Source organism: Caloenas nicobarica, chromosome Z (assembly GCF_036013445.1).
Source record: "Caloenas nicobarica isolate bCalNic1 chromosome Z, bCalNic1.hap1, whole genome shotgun sequence".
Lineage (NCBI taxonomy): Eukaryota > Metazoa > Chordata > Aves > Columbiformes > Columbidae > Caloenas > Caloenas nicobarica.
Window position 1 is genome coordinate 56,330,482 of NC_088284.1, and position 21,113 is coordinate 56,351,594.

The window sequence follows — 21,113 nt, forward strand, 5'->3', positions numbered from 1 at the left end:
GGAAGTGTTGGGAAGGATGTGAGCCCAGTCTGGCTTACCAGGCAGAAAACGTCATGTTTAGAAGATTGATGCAAACTGTCTTTTCCCCTTGGGCTGAACCAGGAGGAGGGTCAGGACCAGCACTGTTAGGAACAAGAAGTTTCACAAAGACAACTGCCCAGCAAAGCACTGGAAGCGGTGGCAAGCAATGGGCTACTTCAGCCAAACTCCTTTCTTTGTAGAAATGGGTAGTGTACCTTGGTTATCTGAATTGTACACTACAGCATAAATTTACACTTTATGAGCTATTCTAAAATCTGCCCTGCTTAATAATCTGTATCAGCAAGAAAACACTTTAAAGTGTCTCTCACAATTAAACCCAGGCACAACCTTGTATAAATCAAAATTTTGCTACCATATCAAAACGTTACACTGGGGCTGTATAACATTGCCCATATCCTCATTACATGCTACACTAATTACTACCAGCAGATTCAGAATTTTCTGCACATTAGAGGCTTTTAGAGGAGCTATAAAAAATTTCAGGCACCATTAATTTAAATTTGTATTGAAATTTCCTTTTGACAGATGGCCAAAAATTACTTACTATTTAGAGTACCAGAGCTGCCTGTTTGCACATTAGAAGAGGAAAGGGAAAAATTAAAAGCAAGAATGAAATTTATGTCACGTTCATTACCTGTTAAATGTTAAGGAGCATTATCCTGCATGAATAAATAATTTCATACGAGCACACAGACTCCAGCTGCTGGCAACTGGCACGTTCTGGCTGACAAAAGCCATCTCAAGTCACACAACAGACAATCATAAAAAGCCTCTCTTAACCAGGAGCCACTTAAGGGAGGACAGATCGATTGAACAAGCGACTAACTGCTACTCTGGGCATTACTGAAAACATTTAAGGAAATTAGCAAACTATTTCACCTTGCAAAGCTGGCAGCAAGCCCCATAATGCTGACACACAAGCCAACTCACAACCTGAACACCGCGCAAGACAAACATCTACTTATCATTTCAAAGTAAATTGGTACAAAGTTGCGATGCCCTCCTCTCCCTCTCAAAGCTTTATGAATAACAGTGCCTTTGAATCATTCCCATACAAAATCAGCCTTTTTGTTATAAACACTCCCTGTAACACCCACGCCAGCATAAACACCCCAACATCCCACAGACATTACAGAAACACTACTAGCACATTTTGCTTGAAGACAGCGATTGGCATAAACTAACAGCTCTACTCATTCACCTTCTTGAGTGAAATGCTCATGGTTGCAAATGTACAGGTATGCAAACTCACCAAATATACCAGGTGGGTTTGTATTCCCACATTTAAGTATCTGCCCTACTTGTACTTGTTTGTTGAGGTTCTGGAAAAAGAGAAAATGTACTAAACCTTGTTCACAGCAAACATGGTGTGTTTTAAGAAAGCCATCATTAATCTGCACCCAGCCTCACTGCATAAAGCAATAATCCCAGTCTCCAACCCTCCTGACAAGAAATCTGAAGCGAAATCTGACGCGTTGCTGTCCTATGTCGGCAGATAGACAGCTTCAGTGCCTTTGCTCCTCACAGTAAAAACTGACAGTTCCTGTCAGCTCCTGGTTGTTATGCAGAGCCATGTGGGTAACAGCAAAACTGACAACCATCGGCTCAGTTGCACTCGACTGGGACGTGGCAGAGTTGCCGGTGGCAGAATCAGCGCACTGGGGAAGGGTGTGGGACACGTCACCGCCTGGAGCTGCCAAGCTGTGAAGGCATAGCCCCCCACACGGCAGGCCCGACAGACAGGTCTCTGGTTGGGGCAAAGCCTGAGCCTGGCACCGTGCTCCTCTCAGTGCCATCTAGGGCACACCACTAACATCTGCCTGGCAAGCTCCTGCTTGCCTTGTTTAATGCACCCAAGAGTCATGCTGTGAACACCCCTCCTGCCATTTGGCCAACCCCAAGAATAAATCACATCTTCCTAAAAAAAGCACCACTAAAAACTTGACAAATTGGTTCTAAGTGCTCAAAAAGGTGGGCATAGCTCTTGCTCTTTGTAAGAGAAGTGTATCTTTCATTTCAGACTCACCATCACCTAAAAAGGCATAATCTTACGCTCCTGAAAATTATGCAAGCCACTCAGGCTCCGCTCTGTAACTACATCCAGCTATCCAGAGCTGGGCAGGTAACTGTGTAGCTGGCAACAACTGGGTCTGCTGCGAGCTGGTAAACTGCCAGTGAGGAGAGCAGACGGATCCAGAAGACTGCAGGGCCAAGATGCACCTCCCTGCTTGCAGCATTAAAACCTCAGGAGTCTCTGACAGACACATCCAAGACAATCATTCAGGCACATACGCTGAGTCGTAGTCATACGCATCACTGAATGCTCAAAATTACACAAGCCACAAGGTGCTTATTACATCTACTTATAAACACTACCACGCACAGGATGGTGCACACACATACACTGTAGAGTCATTCAGAGCATGAAAATTAACTTTTGGAAAAGGAAGGAAGGATCCTTAGTGTAGCACCTTTGTTGGGGTAGGGAACAGCAGTTAAAGAGGAGCGAGCTGCTTCAGCAAGGACAGTAGGCAGCAACCCACCTCTCCCCTGCGACTGACAGTGCTCTTCTTCCATATCTGCATTATCAGGACATATCAGAATCACAGTTCACAGCCTCCAAATTACTTCAAACTACTGGCTAATTCTTTCTCTCTCATCAGCTTAGGCAGGCCCTTTCCCCATAACCAGGAGGAAGCCTCAATGCTGTTTCACCAAACCCAGTGGACAACGCATCATCTGCAATCCCAGCGGCCCCACTACCAGCCACATTCTACATCTGATGCACAGTCTGTGCAGGGTTCTGCTAAGCAACATGAGCATCGCAACCCAGTTTCACTTTTGTGACTTTTTCCACCACTCTGGGCCACCACTCTGCAGCACGCAGCTCTTTCGAGCCACTGCTTACACCTACGAAATGGAGTCCTACCTTGATGGAGTCTCTGTCTGCAGGCAGAGCAGCCCCCATCCACAAGGAGGGGAGGAAGTGGTGGCAGGGGATGGGGAGGTGAGGGGAGAGAGAAAGAGAAAAGTACCAATTAGTTTACATAAAACTATACATTTATCATACTTGGAAGAAAGAATCCTGATGTCTGTTAAATAATAAATTGCACAGATGTTAACTTTTCTGTACAGTTAATTATTAATACTGTACAGCCGGATTTATAAAACTGGATTTCTAGCACTGGAACACAATTTCTGGCTACTGCCAGGTAATAAATACTGAGGCAATTAGGCACGAATTCTTGTGAAAATTCTTTTTTTTTTTTTTTTTTTAAAGAGGAGATTTGAAAAAAAAAAAAAAAAAGAAAGAATAAAAGGGAAATGAATGAAGTTTCACACTCATTTAGCACCACCTACCTCTTTGGTGATCGTTATCATGGTGCTTCTTCTCGTCTTTAATTGGGAGGTGCGACTGTCCCCCCAGTGCACTGGAGAGTGCCAGGAGACCAGCGCTGCTGCCAATGGGTGGGATGGCTGGAGGCTGCAAGCCCGAGGGGTGCGGAGTGAGCGGCACGGGAAGACCATGTCCATGTGACAAATGCTGGGCCTGGAGTTGTTGCTGCTGTGAAAAACGAAACACAGATATTGAATTTGTTCAGGGAGCCGAGGGTTGTCTGAGGGATGCCGTACATCATCACATCAACCAATGTATCTGATCAATCCAGATACAAACTCTCGCAAATGTCCTGGTGTTTTAAAAATGTCCATATGTTTGGAGACAACACAACTGGTAAACTTCTGGCTGAATTAGAAGAAAAACAAAAACAGTTTAAAAAAATAATGAAGGAATTTTACGGTTTTGCTGAAATTTTTATTTCTCTGACAGAGATACCACATTTTCCTCTTTCTAGCAGAAATGCACCACATACACGTCTAATCAAAACATAAGTAACTATAAAAGCAGTTATAAAATGCCAAAAAAAAAGGCTGAAAATTGAGAAAATTAGTGCTAAACAGTTCTCCCAGTGCTACTGCACAGCATGCAGTGAGAGTTAATTTGAAAGCGAAAACCTGAATTAACAATCCAGAAAAAGAAACTGGTTGCAGCCACCGTTTTAAGCCCTTTAAGTGTCCTCAGCGGTACTTGAGCAAATTACTAAAGAAAATCTAATGTAGCAAGGCTTGGGTCCTCCTGTAGGCTTGCTCAATAATGCTGAAATAATTGGGCACTCTGTGCACGTTTAGTGATGCTCGAATGAAAAGCTAGAGGCCTGCCCTTGTACTCTTCTCTAGCTGCTGACTCTGTGTTGTGACAGGTTTATTTGAGTGGGACTGTGATGCATGCACCAGTAACTGCGCTGACAAGAGTTTAAAGTCATTTTTACCAGTACACTGGCAACACATAGAGAAAGCCCTTGAGAGGTTCGAATTGGAGTGCTTGACCTCAACCAGGGCTGCATCAAGCTCTGTGCTATACTAACCATAGTGGAGTAGATACATTGTTTGTTGCTGCTCAATGGGAACGCAAGTGAGAAAAAAAAAAGAAAAAAAAAAGGCTGACAAAGTTATGTTAAATATATCCCAAGAGAGATGTGTTCAGGTCTAAGGCTTGCCCACTAACTATCCAACTGATTTCTGTTTGTACAGTAACTAGATTAGTTCTGAAATTTTGGTTTTAGTTTACAAGAAGTCCCTGCTCAGGGCTGAGGGTAAATTGAGTCAGAAGTCCTCTAGGATTGCTCTCTCCTCCCTTCACGTCTGTATAAAGGACTTCAGAAGAAGAAATAAAAACAACTCACTTTGCATAAACACATTCCATTTTAAATTCCTAATTGTGAAGATTCAAGTCCTACTTTTGTTTGTTTTCCATTTGAACATAAGTTATCTTCCCACCTTGCACACCAACTCTTTAAATAATCAAGACAAAATGCTCTTCACTTTATTTTGCCCTCCCCTCCCTGGCATGAATCTTTACATAATGGTGAGCTGAAAGTGAAAGCCTGCGAGTCACATACAGCACATCAGTAACTCAAGCAGCACACTGCACGCACACCTCCCTCAACACCCCCCCTGAGAAAGCACAGATCCTTCTCTCGCTCTTAGAAATACAACCCAGGTGGTGGAATCAGACTGGCAGTGGCATGCACATGTCATTGACCCAGATCAGCGCAAGGGAAAGGAGGGGAATGATCCAAAAGGAAGATTGAGGAAATAACCAACAAACCAACCAACAACCATCACCCACAAAAAAGAAAACCAGAAAGAAGGTTCTTCCAGGTGGCAGAGGAAAGGCTCAATCCTTTCCCTGCTTGAGAACCCATGTCATTCCAGCAGGTGCCCCTTCTTGTAGAAAGTATCAAACACATTCTGCTTGCTTGATGCTATTATGGAAGGATGCTTCATTTCTCAGAATTTTAAATTAACTACAATGAAATGAAGCAAGATCCAACAGCGTATTGTTTAGCTTCACGGTTTGAATGGGGCTGCCTTGCAGCAACGGAACAATCTGGCATGCCTGGTTTGAGGAGGGAGGAGGAGAGCAAGAGAAAGAAAAGGAATGGACAAAATAATTTGTGTTCTGAAGTCTCATTTTAAACAAGGAATTTCCCGTTCCTGTTTGAGAATGTGCTATAAATCACTGCAAGAAGATGTCTGCCTGAATCTGCCAGTGGCTTAAAGCATAGGCTTTGAGAAGAGCCTGAGAATATCAACAGTGACAGACCTTTCCCCTTGTTAACTGTTTGACTGTTGATCAAACTATACCAGGCAAGGGCCACCCCTTGCACAGTACTGTACAATCCATATAGATCTGCCTGCTGACCTACCCAATCTGCACTATATGCCATCCGCTATGGATACAGGATGGTTTCCAAAGAGCTTGAAGAAAAGTGCACTGCAAACGCAATCCCTTTTTTTACTGCTCTTTGTTGGGAACCTCTCAAGACAGCAGCACAGACCACACCTTGGATGTACCAAGCATCACTAATGCCTCCTAGACATAATATGGGCATTAAGAGTTGTATGAGTAATGACACCTCAGTGCCTTGTGGCTTGAGATCACCCAGAGAGTGAGACTACAAACTCAACAACACGAGAAGGATTGTGGACTGGAATTGCATTGGTACAGGAAAGGACTATAAGCTCCACCAACATGATGAGCAATAGCAAAAGTGAGGCACTGGTCCAAACACAAAAATGACAAAAATTCAACTGAAACACTGGGCAGGCTTTTGCCCCCAGAATATAAAAGAGCAAAAGGAAAAAAAAAAAAAGTATACAATCACATAATTAAGCACTGTTTGATGACAGACATACTAAGAAGGTGAAGACAAAGTGACACTGCATCTCTAAGTGCCATTTCCAGACCTTCGAAATCTATTACTACATTCAAATGCCCCTGACATTCACAGCTTGGTTTTGCTTTTCCACTGCTCACAGGTGTCACTGGTGAGAATCTGCTACCCAGGTGGCCTGTACATAGCTGCTTGGTTACAGGGAAAGTGATAGAAACACGGGCAATTCTTTAACCCACCGAGCATCAGGTTAGTGATACAAAGTGGTAAAAAAAGGTGGTCCCTTCTAGTCATCAAAATGCCAAAGAGATGGAGGAATAAGACAACTGATGGATATTCTCCCTACACAGAATATGCCACTCTGGAAGGAAGTTTACATTTGTTTCTGCTTGCACCACAAATTTAGATCATAAAATCTGACACAATTTAAAATCTTCCAAGGAAAGCCTGAAAATAAGCCAACTGAGCAACCACACGATTTTTTGATGTTGCTGTAAGGCTTTCACTTCCCACTCCTCCATCTTCTCTTTAATTTGTTAACCTTAGTCATGTTATTTAAGAACTGTTAGCACGTGGTTAACTTTAGACAATCCCATCACAGTTGACTACAGTATGCGTAAAGTCAAGCATACATTTTCAGCATCAATGCATAACAGGTGAAAACCTGCAAAGGCAGTACACCAGGCTTTATTATGCTGTAAATTTTCCAGAACTATTTAAAAATAAAAACAGCAACAGTTAGCTACCAAGAAATATGCACTATACAACATAAAACAGATTGCAGTGTTTTTAAGAAACCCTCAACACACAAAAAGTATAACAGCAAGGGTAAACCTAGCAATCAGAAAGAAGCCAAAAAACTAAGACTCTGTTGGTTTTGGTAGTAAGTTTAGGAAGATGGTCATTTAAATCAGCTCAGTAGTAAAAACTGAAGTATAATTCTCAAGACATATTAACACATGTCAAATCAAGATAACATCTGGTTGCTACTAATATTTTGGTTTGGTTTTTTTTTGGTTGGATGGTTGGTTTTGTTTGTTTGTTTTTAATTTTCTGTGTATTCTTCTAGGCACTTTACAGTAAGGAATAAAATAACTCCAAAGCCACATCCAAACAAATAGGCAAAAAGGCTTTGCAAAAGGTTTTTATCTAAGTATCACAAATTTTTACAGCTGCAATTCTCAATATTGATGCTTAGCTTAATTCTTTTCCCAATATATCTTAAGAGATCAAATTTAAAGTAAAATACAATAATAAACCCACTAACAAATTAGCTTCTAATACTCTCTTGTTACAGTCAGCACATTCAAAGCCTGTTTTCCTGGAAAAGGTTCAAGTTTTTACTGGATACTTTCCAAGCAACTCCGTGTCACAGTAATCTACCACTTTTCATCTTACAGACCCTGAAAGCTCACAGCCATTATCCAAACAACCTGAACACACTCCTCTAACCAAAGACATTTCTAACATTAACAAACTAATGTCTCAAAAAGATATTTTATATCTACAGACACTCATGCACTACTCATACCTGCAATGCTGCTGGGAGGGGACCTCAAAAATCTGGATAAAATAGCTTCACTGTTTGTTTGAAATTTGCTAGATTAAGTGATTGCTCAGAGTGAATCATTAGTAAGACAGCATACAGATAAAACAGTAACCAAGATGAAGAGGAAATAAAGACATAAAAACAGTGGCTCAAGAGTACACAGTGTCAACGCCAATGGTTTAAAGATCAGCAAGAAAAGGAAGTCCTCTGGCACACACAGTTGTAAGTGTGCTTAGGATGATATGAATTTTCATCTATCATGCCTGTTTGCACCCCTGACATGATGTGCACTGTTTGTACTTCCTTTGTACAGTTCTCTCTCAGCTGGCATACCGTTACAAAAAAAGGTTTTTCTGATGTTAAGATACAACACGATAGAACAGCCTACAAAGCGAGTCACACAGCAGTTCCTCCAGTGGAATGGTCCTGGAGCTATATGCATTAATCATATGATTAGTCTGCCATAAAGAGACTGTGGTACAGATGTAGGGTAGAGCAACCTACCATTCTTAGTCTTTTAAGGGAGAGTGATCATTTTGCAAATGAACATGCCCAGTGTGAAAGAAAGGTATCAGAGATTGGTAGGAACTCTAAATGCTTATACACAGCTGATCAACTAGAAAACACACGTTGTTTCTGTTCACAAAGGGGAATGAATGCACAGGTTAGATAAAATCTAGGAAAAAGAATGAAAACCAATTAAAAAAGGGGAGAGAATAAGAAGGAGACAAATAATAATAGTTAAAAATCTTTTAAAACCCCAAACAAACAAAAATGCCAAGCTTCTTACTCTCTGAGAATCAGCAATTTCTGCCTTTGAGGATGCTGATTCTACAGGAGGAAAGCAAGCTCTACTAGGAAAACTATGAGGGGAAGGAAAAAATCAATGGCTGTCATTAATCAGAAGGGAAGCATTTAGAACTCTTAAATAAATAACAAAGAAACTATCAGAATCATATATCTACAAATTACCTCAAAGATCTTTTAAGTGATATAGGAACAAAGAGTCAACTCCTGAATCTTATTGTGGGATGAAAGGCAATACATGGAGAGCATATTTCCGTTCTTAATCATAGCAGCATCTGTCAGGACATGTCTCACCATTTTTCCTGTCTTCCGCCTTTATGACTATTTTTCACTCAGTGAAACAGCACAGACAGAGGACAAAAGTTAAAAAAAAAATAATACAACCCACTGAAAAATTAAAATACTTGTGGTAAGAAAAGGCTAGTATTTTAACAAAAGAAAATCCTAGTCCCCAGCTTCCCCCAGAATCTTGGGAGTTCAGTACTTTCTTCATCAGCTTGCAGGACTCTTCTCCATCTCAATTTCACATTGGGGGTAGAAGGAGGAAGCATTAGAAACTTTAGAACGACTTTCTATTATCATTTAATACAGCACAGAAATTCTTGCATAAATCATGCCACTTAAGCTCCCTTCTCCTTCCTTCTCCCCCATCAATTGCAAGATAAGGAAAAGAAAATTCATATTGCCTGCAAGAGAAAGCAGAAAGCACCAAATGCGAGTAAGCTCAAGGTCTTATGATACGGAGCGCCAGTGGCATGAAATCAAACCTCCACTTCAAAACCTTTTCACAAAGACCAATGCAGAGAAAAAGAGTAACAATGGCAGCAAGTGGGCATCTTCTGTTACAGATGAACAGAGGGCAAAAATCAGCTCTGGACAGGTAGGCACACACTGGTTGAAGTGCTGTATTTACCAAGTGCTCCACTTGTGTCAAACCCACGGACTCTGGGAAGAGACTTTCTCTCCTCTGGACTGACTGTAGGAAAGCAGAGTCCCTGTGACCTTATGAATCTTGGCCCTTTTCTTTAGAACCAGAAAATGAGAATGATGCCTATGCCTTTTCCAGCAGTGTCCGAAATAACCTTCTAGGGTCCTCACATGAAAAAGTTTCTCAAACCCTCAGCTATATAAACGTGACTGAAAAGTGAAAAAGTACCATCTGAGATGTATAACGAATTAAACAATAAAAGCTAGAAGTAATGCCACTGGTCACCGAGAGACCTGAGTTGCTAAATCTGTAAGTAATTCTATCACCAGAGCTTTTAATGTGGCAACTATAATTCACTTCTAAGCTTCCTCAGAAGGTATAGTCTAAGAGCCATGTAGCCCTAGCATAAAAGAGATGCATCTTATGTGTCTTATGCATTACTTTAATGCATCTTTAAAAGTCAATCCTTAGCAACTCAAATTTCTGGATAGCAATTACTGAGAAGCACAGGCTCCATAACTCTGTAAGTGCTAATACTATGTTTCATCACGCTTACAACACACAAACACACACTGTACTGGATTTCAGCAAATTGCTTGGGATAAAAAAATCTGTGTTGCCTGGATTGATCCATTCTTTCAACCCACTCTGTGTCTTTCAAGACTGCTCTGGTGCAGAGTACCGTAACACCTGCTCTTCTTGGTGGTGAGCAGCCTATTCCCACAGGTCAACACGGGGTGTTAAGACACGTGGATACCATTATCTCTCTCCAAGCAGATTTCACTGAGAGATGTAGTGTTCTGTCTCTTCAATGTAGTGCCCATTAGTCAAATAACTGAAACTTAAAGCGATTTCTTTTGCTTTAGTGCAGTTTCCCAGTCACAGCACCTTTGATAAAGGAAGGTCTTGACAGGAATCAAATCACCTAGGTTTAAGTTGCAGCTCCAAGACTGTTGGAAGGACCACTTGTTCTCTTTGCCTTAGCCTCTTCCAAAGGTAGAACAGGGAAAGCACTACTCCCTTGTTTCAGAAATGTTACTGGGATAAGTTCATCAATGCTTGTGATGCATTAATATACTAAGGAAGTGTCTGTGAAAAGTTCGCTGAACGATAAGCAAGGAACTGTCTCACTACCAAAAGTCAAACATACTGAATTATCAGACAACTTGAAGATTTAAGACCTCTTAAATTCCTTCTTCCTGGATGAACTTAACATCTGGAAACACTTCCCTTATGCAGTACTTTAATATCCATCCCAGTCAAGCATTAAAGCCCTTGCTTTAGCCTACATTTAAGACTGAAGACACCAAAAGAATTACCCACATACCTCAAGAAAAGCAAACGCTTAACTGCTCCACTGTATGGAGTTTTGTTCCTCAGTCATAGCTGTAGGCAGCAGCCTACAAAGTGTGGTTGGGAAGAAGTGTAGATGACAAATATATGGCCCTGTTTCGGGGTGATACCAGTACTCTGTGGTATGAAAACATGACACTAATAACAACTGGTTTTAGGCTATCCTGTACAGTAAGGGTACATATTTAAATGGGCTGCATCTCCACTGAGTACATTAACATTGCTGATTTTGCAATGAAGCATTTTTGGGAAATCCCTGCCTTTGCAATACTTCAAAACCAAACAGATCCTTTATAGACTTTTTCTTCTTTTCAAAAGCACTGGTGTAAGGCCATCATTGAAGGTAATATATAGCACATAACAGACCAAGAGTCCATTGGAGTGTGGCAAATCTGTATTTGGTTGGAGACAGCTTCCATACACTGGAGCACAGACCACCCCGGGAACAGTGTTTTCTCCTTTCTACTGTGTGTGAAGTGAGAGCATGCAATAAGAAGTCATAAATAAAATATTGCATATGTTCCTGTTGTAGACCATGAAGGGAAATCTTCATAGGACTCCTCATATCTGCTGTGATTAATCTTAATTCAAAAAAGATATGGTGGTCACATAGCTTTGGTCCCAGGGTTTGGAAAACCTGAAGAACATAGAGGCAGAAATCAGCTCTCCTGCCTGATCAGATACGGTATGTGAGCCGTAACACTCATGTCATATGCACTTACTTAAGCAGAACGAGCAGGGCCCCTGGCATCAGCATATTGGCAGTGAGCTGTAATAAGTGGTCTGCACTTCACACTGCAACATTACTGACTGCTCCTATAGTGATAGACCAATATAAATTCAGTAGCTACCACAGCTACTGAAAATAGGAGAAAAAGAGGAAAACGGTGGCAGCCCATTCCCAGTGTAGCAACATTATTTAAAATCCAGCCTTGGAGCATTTTTTTTCAGTAAATATGGAACCTGGAATTATTTACATTCTAATTAATTCCCCCAAAAATCCCTAAAAAGATTGTTTGCCTCATTTCCAGCTTCTTTAGATCAGGATAATGCAGCATATGGAGGAGATTTATTTAAATTAGGCCTCACCTGCAAGGCTGTCTCTGAAGCTGGCATCTGGGAATAAAGGGAGAAGAAAAATTCCTACAAAACACTTCTTCCCCCCGCAAAAAAGCCCATGGTGCCTTTAACCTAGCCAGACTTCAGATGAATAATTCAAAACAAAAAAGTGCTCACCCAAAAGCCTTCTATATCTACAATTCCTTCTACAATTCAATTCCAGGCACTAGGCAGCGTCAAAGAATTTGCAGGACCACATCACCACACATCCTCAACATACAAACAGCATAATTAAACAGGGAGGAATAAATTTCAACATTTCTTTAGGGCACACAAATAAACACAAATCAAAGCATGTACCCATTAAGTCAGCCCCCTCTGCTACCTTCCCACTGTAACAACCTGGGTATAACATAGGGCAGGTGGCCAACTTGTTCTACAGCATTTGAGCTTCAACCACCACTTAATACGCCTTTGAACAAGCAACACAGAAGGGCTGAAGAGACAGGTGACTGTTGTTCCTGTTCTACACATATTTGCTCGTTCTGCCTCCCTTCCCCCATCCTCCCTGGCACTCCTGCTTCTGAACACACGCACTCGGTTGGAGCAACTTTGCACACAAATGGGAATTAAAGCATTCCCACTCAGCTGCATTGGTTCCACCAAAAACCCCTCACTCTTCCTCACAGGGAAAGCACACACAAGAGGCAGAAACAACCCCGAGATGCCTCTGCATGTTAAGCACCAATGCGATAAAAGCCCCTCGGCATTTGGCATCCGGAGCTCCAGACCCTCGTGCCACAGCAGCAATAAGATGCACTGATGCCAAGGTTTTATTACAGCTTGCATGCACTTATCCGCACCACGCCGCTTGCAAAGGTTTCCGCGCCTGCGATGGCATACTGTTATTTTTTTTTAAACAGGCGTTGTTCTCCAGAGCTGTAAAATGGACTACTCACTTGAAAGCAACCCAAAATTACACACCTTTCAACATGGGTCAGACAAGTACCTCAGCCTCACCTCAAACACAAGGCAGAAATTGTTACAAGCAGTGTATTAAGGAAGGAACTTTATAGCTTGATGATTGTATGCAACAATACAGAAGAAGTCTTTTCTTCCAGTAACTGCCATTTGCTTATTTTTAAAGAAGATAATAAAAGTGACATAATAAAACAAAATGCTTAAAAATTAAATCAAAGTATTTTTTTTTCACTCGGATGTATAGAATGGTAAAGGAAAAATCATTCAAATCATTTCCTTAGTAATACAAGTAATATTTAAATAGATTTAATAGTGCTGCTCCAAACCAATGAATTATGAGTTTAAAACCTATTAAAATGTAATGTTTTTTTCCTGAGCTGAGGGGAGAGAGATTTAAATCCACTGAATTTTAATATTTCAGCTTGAGCTGCAGGAGGTAGAGAAAGTCCAAATGAACTATTCCATCAGCACCATTCAAGCATGAACATTTTAATCAGTTTTACTTCCTTGGAGTTCTCCAACACAGTTTACGCTGTCATTCTGAAAGCACTTAACACAGAGGGTGTGAAAAACCACCAAGGCTTGTTATTGCCTTCACAATTGATGGCAAATAATTTTGCAGACTTCCTATCATTAAAATGTCACTACTAAAAATTGAGGTTCAGCATTTCTCGTGCTAAACTGCATTTTCTTTGAACACCATCACATACCTGTTCTTAAGTTTTTGGTACATTTATCTCTCTCTGTGTGACAAACAGGCACACAAGCACTAGCCTCCATTTCTGCCTTACTATCCAAATGTATTTTAAACAGAGGAAATAAAAAATGAAAAATAAAAATTAAAAAAAGCACCACTCTGATAAAATTCTTATAAAGTTACAAGTTAATTCCCTGGTTCCCTTATTAAAATGTAACCACATTCACACAGCATGTTCTGATTATATAGTATAACGGATTAACAACAACAACAACAACAAAAATTTAGGAGAGTTAGATGACTCAATTTAGTAATACAGGAAATGAAACCATCGCTCCTAATTAGATCATATTACTGATTTAAGGCTACAATTTGTGTGTTGTTCCAACAGTGTGATCTTGCAGACTCTAATGTAAAAACACGGCAGCTACGGCACGTGACATGATGGACTGGATACATCCCTCTGCTCATCCTGAGACACCAGACCTGGAAAGGAGCTCTGGATGTGCACAACAAACAGCTCCACGCAAGAATGCTGCAGCGTGGACGACACCAGACGCAGAGCCTGGATGCCTGCTGCAGATTTATAGTCCTGCAGCATGCTTATGACACCTAGGTTTCATTTAGTTTTTCTCCCTGCATCTCTCCAGAAGAAGACAGACGATACTTAACTTGTTTCAGCCCGTCAACAGTTTTAAACTGAACGTGACCTGTGAAAGAAGTCATTATAACTGTGTTTCATTCCATTAAACACAACTAGTTTATTGTCAGGAGAACAAGCAGTCTCTCTGGATTCCAGGCTCACTTCAGTATTTTGCATTTAAACTGCACGGATCAGTGACTTGGTTCATTTACCAATGAAGATAGAATAATATTGCAAAGTTAAAAGGTGCTTCATCAGATTCCATTAAAACAGAGCACATTCATACAAAAATACATACAGGTGAAATACGAAGAGAGACATGATTTGTGCACATTTTATTATTTTCTTGTGCCACCCTCCACTGCAGCAAAATCCATTTTAAGCTCAAATGCAAGGTCCCTCCGTTCAAACCCCAAAGGGTTCCAGCATGAGTGAGGCAAACTCAATAGAGCCCCAAAAAGCACAGGGAAACTTAAACTACAGGTGTGTTTCAAAAACTCAAATACTGCTTCTCTCTTTGTCTGATACACGGTTCAATGGGTAACTAAAAGATGTATTTTTAAAAATGTAAAGAGAAAATGAACTTTGGAAGTTTTTAAAAAATAACAGGGTTGGAAGAACAGAAACGCTGTCAGACTCATCAAACAGCAAAACGGTGCAAGACCGCATAATTAGATATGGAAAAGCTATGATTTCTAATTACATTCTTTGTTTTATTTTTGTTGGTATATACTTTACAAAGTATGACGAGCCCTTTTTAGTCCCATGCTACATTTCCAGACTCTAAATCTCTCTAAGTGCAAGACATAACATTATTGTGGGTATTCATGCAACTAGAACTTAAGTCTCTTTGATAACTTGCTATCTTTTCTATTCCATTTTTTTAATGAATCTCTTAAAGACTGGATTACTTCTCTTTAAATCCAAGGAACACAGAATTTTCAGTTTGTATTGCTCCTGTTTCTCTAAAACTAAAGAGAGGTCCACACAGCATTTCCTAAGTCAACATAAATCAGGAAAATGCAAAAAGGCAGTAAAGCAAGGTAAAAATCAGTCTGATGAGGGAGGTGAGAGCTGTCTCATTTTAATGCACAAAACCAGAATTCAGTTATTATGAAAATCTGAGGCAATAGAATTTCAACTGACTTGAAGAGATAAACTCAGACAGCAACAAACAAAACAGAAAATGTACTTCTGGCTGATGGGGCAAGACCAGCAGAAGTTTCTGCCAAGCTCCCACACAAGTGTCTATTCTGCTCGTATTTATTCTGTGTGGTTTAGTAGTTCATGAAAGTGGGATAAACTTAAATAATGAGTGCAATATCCAGTATCTATAAAATCACATGTTCTACATCAATCAATTCATTCTTTACTAGAAAGCAAATTGCTTTTAGCAGTCTCCCTGACACAGACAAAAGCAAATGGCAAAAACGTACACAATAGACTGTGTAGTTTTCATACGCATTCGTGTGCACATACACACCACGGTACGTGCACTTATATACCCATGCTACCTACATACATGCAGCATACATATACAAAAACTTCTTTAGCAAAGATGCCAACCTTTAGCTACTTACTTTATGCAAAGAATGTTAATAGAAGGCAATATTTTTGGTTAGGTAATGAAAACTAATTGGGGAATTATTCATCTCCCACTCTCCCCACTGGAGCATAAAAGACGTACAACAAATGTTATTCACGATTCTACACGACTCGCTCCAATTCACCCCCTTCTTTCTAACAGGCACTTCAGAGGAAATAAAGGTTACTCTTTTCCATTTATATCTTCTAATTGACTACCAGTGTTTTCTTGTGGTCAGAGGGACACAAAACAGAGTTAGAAACAGCCTATTAAAAACAAGCTACAATCAGACTGCTGCTCTACACCACCGTCAGCAATGATCAGAGAGTCCTGATTTCCTTGCTAAAAGACGGAGGCATAATTGAAGCAATATCTTCACTTCAGATTGATTATTCCGCGACCCTTATCCACATCTTCACTCAGCAATTTGAATTTTAATGAAAGTAAATGGAATAATTAGCATTTCAAAGTGTGTTTGATACACTGAATAAAAAAAAGGAGAAGACTTTTATGTATAATCTATACACAAAAGAAAAAGCATTTGGGAGGGCGCAGAAGATGGGAAGTACAGTTGTAGTGTCTTCATTAGAATAACTTAAACAACTGCTTGCACCAGCTGCATAATTATACATGTGAATAATGTGCTATTAAGATATGACTTCTCACCTTTATTTTATGTAGTGTGAACAGCCACAGTTTTCGTTGTTTTGCCTTTCCTCTCCAGTTGTAAAATGTAAACACTCCAGCGGCCCACGCCCATAAAACATCACAAGACTGCTATACCAGGCTAATACTGCTGGCAGTAAAGCTTTTACCAGAGGGGCTCCACACATCCTTATTTTCAGATGACTAGGAACAAGGCACCTATGAGCGCAGTGGTGAGAAGTTGTTTTGCCATACATTTCGGTTGTGGATTTTTTTTTTTTTAAGTAACAGCTATTTTTTAATGTAAAAATGAAAAGTGTGATGAGCATTCACAGTCTTGGGCCGCCACTCAGAAAAAGACGTGGGCAGCAAGGATGTGAAAAATGCTCCTCATGCGCAGTGTGTCATACAAAGGCTATCTGTCACGGTGGCTGCAGAAGCAGACTAGCACATGGAATGCAAAGGACGCAACGTTACTTAAAAAGGACAACAAAAAACCAGATACCAGGGAATGGATACAACACAGACATTAATTACCCTGTTAGTCTTCTTGGCAAAGTGCAAGCCAAAGTATTCAGGTAGTGACCAGCTTTTATGAAGATCTAGCTACTGAATTTCACCATTGCCCACATCTTTTGCCCACCTGATGGAAATGAGTTCATACAAGAGAGAAAGAAAAATAAAAGCTATTTACAAACACTATTAGAGCTAAAACAGAAAGACCACATACCCCAATGATTGCGTTCAGTTCTGCCATGGTCACTTGCTTGGCACGCTCCACAGCCTGCACCACTTGTTGCTGGTGCTATAAATGAAGATCAGAAACAGAATAAAATTATTTGTTTTCTAAATTATTAAGCAAAGATTGTTCCTTTTATCTTTTTTCTTTAATTTTCAAACACATGCAGGTCTTGAAATAACTGTTCTCTAACAGACAGTCACATTCTGTATTGATCTACAAGAGTGTCAAGTAAGGGCATTATTTTATTTATGCCACTACTTGCCAGGAATTGCACCCTCGCTTCCCAAATGAGTTATTTTACAACATGGCTAAAAAAGGAACTGTCTTCCTTCTTTTTATCAGCACAGTGCGCTCTTTAATTTACATGACAACTTCAAATGCAAGCAACTTTGCTTCCAGCCACAGAAACTTAGATTTTTTTTAAAAACACATAGAGAAAAAGAAAGGTATGTATTTTCAACAAGCACATGGCACCCACACCACTGAAGGATATACAGATTCTCCTTCTTGGTGCATTTCAAAGCAGCTCAACCGTAAGAAAGAAATTTAAAATGCCATTCACAAGTCTGTCAAACACGTGAAAGAGAACTAATTATTTCAATCCCCAACATGTAAATTTTAATAGCTTTAAGAAGTCCATCAAAAACACATGGTCTAATTAACAACACAGTTTACAAGCTTCAGTGGTTATATTATCTCAGTTTGAGTGATACTGCATTCCCCCAGTAAATTCAAAATTGCTGTATGCTGAAAACTGATTAATATTTATTTGAAAACATCAACTACAAATAAAATAAGGTCCTCATCTTGCATCCATATTTGTGCCTGTTCGAAGCTCCACCAGTGGCAAATTCATTGGCACAGGAAGCCTCACAGGATGAGGAATACACATGACAAATTGGTACAAGAGGGTCAGGGAGAACTGCAAGCAGGTTGTGTGATCTGCACTGGGAGTGAGTCATCTCTGATTAACAGCCACAGGTTGAACACAGAGAGAAGGGAGCTCCTGCTTATCTCAAGAGGTGCTGAAACCATAATGATGAAACATCAACTCTGTATCGAAATCAACGTCTAGATGTTCTTTGGTGCAAAGTTTAAGGAAAAGGTGAGAGAGTTTCTCAGCTAGAGATTCAGGCTAGACATGAGGAATAAATTTTTTACAATAAGGGTGATAAAACACAGGCAGAGGTTGCCCAGAGAGGTGGTAGATGCCCCATCCCTGGAGACATTCAAGGCCAGGCTGGATGGGGCTCTGAGCAACTTGATCTAGTTGAAAGTGTCTCTGTTCATTGCAGGGAGGTTGGACTAGATGGCCTCTGAAGGTGCCTTCCAACCCAAACTATTCCATGATTCTACGATACAGCCTCCAGTTTGCTCCCCAGGGCTGCACGTACAGGCAGAGCGGAGCTGAGGCACAACCCACGCAGCAACACCTCCTGTGCATCCTTACCAGGGGCAGAAAGCTGCACATAATAACGTGGGGACCCAAATCCTCAAGACTTCCTCCAATAAAAGAGCAGGTGAAGAGCATCAGAAAGACTGCCCAGGTAGCACCCTGAGCCCTGCTGGGAGAGGGACCATAGGGAAGGGTTCCGCTACCTCAGGGACTTGGCACTCTCGGATTTGCGGGTTCTCAGAGCAACACACAACCAAAAATGGCCTTTTCACTTACAAACTCTCTCCCATACCAGCCGTCAGTGTGAGGAAAAGTAAGTCTGAAAATCCATCCATAACTGTAAGAAACGCTGACCTCAACTACGAAAAATGGATAAATGCGAATAATAAAGGAAGTAATTTAAAAACACTCCTGGAAGGAAGAAAATGGTTTTTATGTTTGTTTCTTTTTAAGCAAAGAAGAATTAAATGAAGGAAATGCCAGGAGAGCAAATGACATAGTGTTGCACACAGAATCACAGCAGTCACATTTAGAGTTTTCTAAAGCTTCTGCATTAACGTAAACCAAATCTGTTGCTTATAAGCAGACAATGTAAAGAACAACAAGGAAGCTGAACATGAGCAAATGTGTTCTTGGCATTCTGAAAAAGGAAAGGGGGAAAAAAACCCAAAAAGCAATGGTGTATCATGATCACAGATAACCAGCAAAAAGGAAATTACAATACTCAAGCCTCAAGTTCCTGATGATGTGTTATCATCTCCAGGTCATCACATGTTAAGGACAGGTACAGCTTCCATTGATTATGTAGCTGAAAGTCCAGTGGCACACAGGGTGATCATAAAAATGACACCACCATTTTCTGGTGGAGGTCGGCCATAACAAAAATGGGCCACCATATTGTTGATCAAGTCATTCAAATAAAACCCAAAAAATGGGGTTTAAAAATCTTTAACATTATAATTTTTTTTAATAAAAACTTCTACTGAGAAGTTTACAGTCATTTTTGCTTTCCTACCTTTTCCTAGGCAATGCTTTTAGCACTTAGGTAAAGAAAGTGACTTAGCTCTTGATTTGTATTTGAGCGTTCGGTTCCAACATGCATTTACTTAAATCCTGTTCCCAGGGCCACAAAAGGAAAAAAAAACTTCTGACGGACCTACAGAAAGCCAGCCTGAATACATCAAAGTTATTGTAGAAATAACTCCAATTTACATCAAAGTTTTGGAAAAATAAGTCAACCACAAGAGTCTGAATGGTTTCCTTTCCTTTACAGCAAACATATGAAGAATGTCTCTGAGGAGTATTTGGGAAAAGCACTATTTCATTCCCAGGTGAGGGGAAGAGAAGGTGGAGGGGTAGAGTACCAAAATCTCACATTAAGATCTCTGCTGGAAAGCACCGTAAGACAGAAGTTCCCTAAGCAGCCACATAAGGCATCTTTCACTGATTCTAATAGGTTTGAGATCAAGCTTTCATAGAGAGGGGAAAACCCATGGGCCTTTTAATGCTGAACCTAAATTAGGTACCATAGAGACAATTGAAACTTTCCTATTGCTAGCTGCTTTAACATTGATTTAATCTTCAGTGGCACAGCCTGCAAAAAAACCAAAAATAGATGGTCTGCAATTACCCTTTCCATCACTTTCACCTCATCGCAGCAACCGAGCAGACTCCTGCCCAGCTCCGCAAAGCCCCACGGGGCACATGTCCCGACTGACCACAGGCTGCTTGTGGTCGCAGGCACAAACCACACGTCCCAGTGGATAAAGACAAGGGAAAGCAGCATCACCCGTGCAGCAATGGGCTCCACATTACCCACCCTGGCTCTGGTCACAGGTGGAGATCTCTGCACACAGAGGAGGAGACCAGCCAGGTTCCGGGGATCCACTGCAACCCAAAACCAAGGAGCAGAGGCAGGGAGCACAGGGCTCATCGAGTGGGAGGGTAGTGGGCTGGCCCAGCCCATGTGGGTACCCAAGGACGGACAGACAGATGGCTCCCGTGCTCACTGCATGCTTGAACGCCTGTTCCGGCCAGCGCACCAGCAGCAAGCAGCATTATGCTAAAGCCAAGCAGTACACATTAGCCTGCCCATCAAACAATCACACAGCAATTTACAGCCAAGTAAAAACAGTAACAACAAAAAAAGGGTTACTTTTTTCCCAACCAAATATAGACACAGGGTTGCAGCTTTCACACGCATTTAATGCTAGCCTTCCTCTGTGCACACAAGCAAATGACAGATCCATTTTCTTCAGTTATGGGAAAACAGTATTTTGCATTGCATTTAACAGGCCAGAGCAATGAACTCAATACCCTGCCCCGCCTGTCACGCAGACTAGTATCATTTCTCCTTTTTATCTTCTTCCCTGTCTCTTCTCTTCACCCCTTTCTGCTTTCTGCCATGAGCAGTATATTTGAGCTTGCCTTGTGTTGGAAAACCACCTCCT

At 40.9% G+C, this 21,113-nt stretch overlaps 1 protein-coding gene across 2 annotated transcripts in view; it reads right to left on the reverse strand.

The window, feature by feature from the left end:
• LOC136001306 (transducin-like enhancer protein 4) overlaps positions 1–21,113 on the reverse strand; it is a 97,654-nt gene that overhangs the window by 39,675 nt on the left and 36,866 nt on the right. Inside the window, exons 6-8 of one of the 2 annotated variants that reach the window (XM_065655450.1) lie at positions 17,256–17,330; positions 3,403–3,604; positions 2,972–2,988 (exon numbers count right to left, since the gene is read on the reverse strand). In XM_065655450.1, coding sequence (XP_065511522.1) covers positions 2,972–2,988; positions 3,403–3,604; positions 17,256–17,330 — 294 coding nt within the window. Of the gene's footprint in view, positions 1–2,971; positions 2,989–3,402; positions 3,608–17,255; positions 17,331–21,113 lie in introns of both variants that reach the window. The other variant, XM_065655448.1, reaches the window with a different exon arrangement.